Here is a 4,884-nt window from a genome sequence, read left to right as displayed (position 1 = left end):
TGAAAGTTGAATAAATTTTGATGTGGGCAAGTTTTTTTATATTTTTTTTTACACAAACTTTATTTATTCCTTTCTATTTTATTTCCATCATGTTTTGAATATAATATCAAATAAATGTATGTTTACATTTAGTAAATATTTATTTGTAACTCTCTCTCTCTCTCTCTCTCTCTCTATTAAAAAAAATATTTATTTAATTTTTTTCTGTGTATATATTTAAAGTGTACAACATTCAAAAATTATAACCAGAATTTCATACTGAAATCTGATGCAAATTACAGATTGTCCAAAGTGAGCTTTATTCAATAACTGCACCATACAATAATAGTTAATTAAATTTGTTTTTTATCATCCAGGTGGGAATATTGCAGAATGAATACTGCAATTAATTCACACGAGATGCATGTAGAATTGAAAAATGAACGCTGTACATTGTCGTAAAATATCTCTGCCACAATATAACAGTTTTATATTCGAATAAAAGTGGTCTGCATTGGTCTGCCTCTACAAGTGACGTTTTCAAAAAAAAAATCGCAAATTTTCACTTGTTTTACAACACCTATTCCCCTCCCAAAGAAGCGCACAGATTAATTTAATCTAATCTAATAACTTACTTTCTGTTCTTGCCGCCGCAATGTATAAAAAATTGAGTATCAAATTCGAGTGCCTCATTCCGACAAATCGCATGATTAAATTGTGACAAAAATTAATATCGCATGCACAGATGCGATAAATAATTTTACTTACTTTACCGATCCTCTGCGGTCGCCGACGCCACCGATACCGCGTCTTCGCGCCGCCATTCCGTCATTCTGGAGGCTCCAAACATTCGTTCGGCCAACACATGTTGATTTGAAAAACACGGTCCATTACCACGATATGAAAGTCACCCGGCGCTTTACACAACACTCCCGACGCTTATGACACGCACGATCTGCCACGAACGAATAAATAACGCGAAAAGATATGACGATTCGTCGCACACATCACACGCACACGATGCCCACCGAACTTGGAATGACTGGCGAGAAATTCAAAGTACGCGCGGACAACTTCACGCAGGTGTTTAAAATTAGCAACTTCATGCGAAGAAACTGCCTCTCTCATCGACAAAGTGCAGTCAATGTATTGTAGATAAAAAAATATCGTAATTTAAAATATTATAACAGATAAAGATATTAAATCGTTGAGACGAGGAAAGAATAAGTAACAACATTTTTGGCACATTCTCTGATAACGTAACAGGGATGCAGTCTTTTTTAATTCGGATCGTTGCGCACAGATGGCACCGATATAATTTTCTCACTCGCTCTCGCGATAGTCGAGTTAATTTGAGTAATGAGTGCTCTGCTGCTCTCCGTATCCTAACCTTAAAGTAACGCAGCGAGCGAGCAAGTAAACAATAACGAAAACATAACGTTCGGAATAAATAAGATGACCCAGCGTATCTAGTAGAGTAGATGCATTTTATAATAGCGTGACCTAAGGTGCTCCTCAAGTATGAGCCACATCGTAATCGTACGTGCCTTCAAGCCGGGCGACGAGACCGGCTGCAGGAAATTAATCAGAGACTGCGTGATGTCGTCCCTAGGTGCCACATTCTGCGGAATGTTATTCAAGGAGATAACATTTCAGTTGATCATTCTGTTGTCCGCGATAATGTTCATCTTCTTCGGGATGCCGTTAACTGTGTGCCTTTTGGTTGTACCTGTAGTCATAGTATTGATATATGTTGGAACATACGCCACTTTCGCTGCAAAGCTAACGGAGATCAATGGAGAGGTGGCTAACATTCCGAGGTATTATATCATAGATCGTTTAACTCTTTGGAGCTGATCAAATCTATAGTTTATTCTTTTTAGCTAAAGTTCTTGCATGATTCGCCTTTTCTCTTTTTCTTTCCAACGTGCAGGGAAAAGAAAGAAAAATGAACTGGGCAAGAAATTCAACTAAAAAAAACAGACCTTATAACATAATTATTGGGCCTGTTTTAGCTGAACTTCTTGAACGAGTTATTTTTCCTCTTTTTTTCCTCCAACGTGAAAAGAAAAGGAAGAAAGATGAACCATGTAGACAGCTAAAAAGAATAGGTCTACTGATACCAAGAGTCTGTAAAATCTATTCAGTTTATATTAATTAAAAGACATTAATTTCAAGGAATCAGAGTGACATAACTTACATAAAAAAGAATGAATACTAGATATATTTTGATAAGTATAATCCAAACTTACTGATGTAGCATAAAAAAAATTAAATTTTTGACAAAGAAATTTATAATTGAATGAATCTAATAGATTCACCGTCAGCTCCAAATTGTTAATGATACTGTTATTCGAGACAATCTATTGTAACATTTTAATGTTTTTGTTCACAGGCTTTACATGTCGAACGCTTTCTCCTGCTTCTGGGTTGCTGAAGCGTTTGAGCCTTACCTGATGACACAACAGCCTAAGGAGGTTCATTATACTGTAATGAGGGAAGAACAATTTTATCAAGCCAAGTTAGATGTCTCCTTACAAGCCAAGAAAATAGTAGGAACTGTCGGTTTAGGCAAGAGTTACAGGTTAGACAGAAGTGCGTGGATAAAGAGGCTGTGCGTGCACGAGCGATATCGGAGAAAAGGTATAGCATCATGCCTGCTCAACGATGCTGTACAATTTGCGATTGACGCAGGGTATAGCTGTGCTAATATAGTAGCTTCCGAATACACAGAAGAGGGTAGAGAATTGTGCTTTAAAAAAGGGTTTGAACTTAAACAAATGTATCACAAGTCTATCCTAGGATCATATATAACAATATTAATGTACGAATTAACATATCAGATCAAACCAACGGAGGACAATTACTCACCTACGTTAGATTTTGAAAAACCATTTTTAACTCAATTCTAATGATATATTTTTATAGTATGCTATTGTGAGATAACGATCTTTTGTCAAGCGAATGAGACTGATCAACTGTTACTGTGTTCTCAATTTAACAAAGTGCTCGAGCCAAATAGTGATCTACCTGAATGTTAGTATTACCTAAATCTTAGATTAATTAACAATGGAGAGAAGGGTATTATTTTTTACAAAATGTTTGTTATGCATTCCATATATTGTTATATACTTCATAGAATTCTATAAATGATATATAAACAGTAGAAATAAAAGTATATATTTCTCATTTTTTCTTGAGGCCTTCTTTGTACATACGGACGTCTTTACCTTCCCAGTGATGATTTTTCGTTGACAGAAACCTAGAATAAACATTTCCATATTCGGTTTAAAAGAACAAGCTAAAAAAAAGTTAAAAAATGCATTGCAATAGAAAAAATTATAATAAAACTCACTTTTCTTTAATCTCTTTCAACACTGCCTTTTCTTTTTCCGTAATGCCATTTAGCGTCACATCCAGATTTATCTGCAATTCTTTCATGTTTTGTATTCCAACTAGATTAGTGTCCACATCCGCACATTGCATGGAGTGCCATATCGCCAGTTTGCTGAGTTCTACATCGCGATCCTGTGTTATTTTTTTATAATGTTATTTTTTTCAGTAAGATTACAGCAACAGATAGCTTGATAGTCAAGTACAATAGTTGCACTACAATGCAATGATTTTTAATTGACGTCTGTCTATTGTTAACGAACCTTGCAATATTGCGCGGCTTTCGCGCATTGTTCCTTCGTTTCGTCGGAGGCCGAATGCCAGCTCTGTGGTCCGTTATTCGTTAACAAACCCATACACAGTGCGGCGGCGTTAATTAAACCGATTTTATGCTTCTACAAGATAATTAATGAAATTATCATGAAACTTGGCGACTTGCGACACGAAATTACGCACCTTAAAGAATGGAATATACTCCAACAAAGTATCATCGATGAGAGTATTTCTCGAATAACTCAATATAGTGGCTACAATATTACTCTTTTCAACGCATTCTTTTAGTGCGGACAATGTGTATGCAGTTACACCTACATGTCTTGCTTTGCCATCAGCCACGAATTTCGACAATTCTGGCAAAGTTTGTGTGACTATTATATCCATTGTGGGTGCAAAATCGATATCGTGAATCTGTTTGAAATTTTATTTTTTAAACGTTCAATTGTTTTATTAGATTTAATTTTATTCACGTGAAATGACAATGTGCATTATTTTACCTGAATAAGATCGACATAATCTAGCCCCAACAATTCTAAACTCTTTTTAAAACTCTGCCGAGTTTTCTCGACGGTGAAATTGAACATATTGTCGTAATCTAACTCATATCTGCCAACTTTCGTCGAGATGTAATAAGCTTTGCGCGGAATCCCCTTTAAGGCCTATAAATAAACAAATGCGAGATAAAATATCAGTCGTTCGATATATGAAATAAAATTCTGTAATCTTTTTAATAAATTTTTGCATACCTTGCCGAGTATTGCCTCAGATTGGCCTTGACCGTACCACGGTGCCGTATCAATATAATTAACGCCTTGTTTTATTGCCTGACGTACAGTTTCGATAGCCTCTGCTTCGTTACTGCAGTAATAATATAATTATGTAATTATTACATCGTGTCGTTTAACATAACACTCGTACGAAAATGATAAATAATTTTACTTTAAATTGTAAAGAGCACATAGCGTAGCGGAACCAAAACCTAATTTGCTCACAAACATCCCTGTTTTCCCGAGCTCTTTGTATTCCATAGCTTTTACCGCTTCGGGATCGTGAAAACCCTCAACATAAGTAGGAGGAAACATGTTTCTGAAAATATTACGATAAATAATGCGATAAAGGAAGATCAAAAAGTGAACTGATTTCCGTAGGCTCAATTTCCTATGTTAAGATTTTCTTTAACAATAAGTTAGAGACTTCTCTTGGGGAGATGGATCTGTATACTTTTTTCTGACATCA

The 4,884-nt window shown here is 35.5% G+C and overlaps 3 protein-coding genes across 7 annotated transcripts in view; 2 read left to right on the top strand and 1 right to left on the bottom strand.

Moving 5' to 3' along the window:
- The window catches only part of LOC108756440 (pancreatic lipase-related protein 2-like), a 5,290-nt gene extending 4,794 nt beyond the window's left edge, over positions 1-496 (top strand). Inside the window, exon 8 of the mRNA XM_018500255.1 lies at positions 357-496. Within this exon, the coding sequence (XP_018355757.1) occupies positions 357-441 (85 nt within the window). The 3' untranslated portion in view covers positions 442-496. The remainder of the gene's footprint in view (positions 1-356) is intronic.
- Positions 497-1,345: 849 nt separating this feature from the next.
- Positions 1,346-3,087, top strand: LOC108756441 (probable N-acetyltransferase CML3). Its single transcript, XM_018500256.1, has 2 exons — positions 1,346-1,799; positions 2,375-3,087. The coding sequence occupies exons 1-2, from the start codon at positions 1,501-1,503 to the stop codon at positions 2,889-2,891; spliced, it is 816 nt and encodes a 271-aa protein (XP_018355758.1). The 5' UTR covers positions 1,346-1,500; the 3' UTR covers positions 2,892-3,087.
- A 54-nt stretch (positions 3,088-3,141) lies between these two features.
- The window catches only part of LOC108756407 (L-galactose dehydrogenase-like), a 3,258-nt gene continuing 1,515 nt past the window's right edge, over positions 3,142-4,884 (bottom strand). For 4 of the 5 annotated variants that reach the window (XM_018500176.1, XM_018500173.1, XM_018500174.1 and 1 more), the window contains exons 2-8: positions 4,588-4,734; positions 4,395-4,506; positions 4,146-4,307; positions 3,829-4,059; positions 3,636-3,767; positions 3,335-3,507; positions 3,142-3,241 (exon numbers count right to left, since the gene is read on the bottom strand). In XM_018500176.1, coding sequence (XP_018355678.1) covers positions 3,166-3,241; positions 3,335-3,507; positions 3,636-3,767; positions 3,829-4,059; positions 4,146-4,307; positions 4,395-4,506; positions 4,588-4,730 — 1,029 coding nt within the window. In that variant the 5' untranslated portion in view covers positions 4,731-4,734 and the 3' untranslated portion in view covers positions 3,142-3,165. Of the gene's footprint in view, positions 3,242-3,334; positions 3,508-3,635; positions 3,768-3,828; positions 4,060-4,145; positions 4,308-4,394; positions 4,507-4,587; positions 4,738-4,884 lie in introns of all 5 variants that reach the window. The other variant, XM_018500175.1, reaches the window with a different exon arrangement.

Source organism: Trachymyrmex septentrionalis, unplaced genomic scaffold (assembly GCF_001594115.1).
Source record: "Trachymyrmex septentrionalis isolate Tsep2-gDNA-1 unplaced genomic scaffold, Tsep1.0 scaffold127, whole genome shotgun sequence".
Taxonomy (NCBI): domain Eukaryota; kingdom Metazoa; phylum Arthropoda; class Insecta; order Hymenoptera; family Formicidae; genus Trachymyrmex; species Trachymyrmex septentrionalis.
This window is presented reverse-complemented; position numbering and strand designations above follow the sequence as displayed.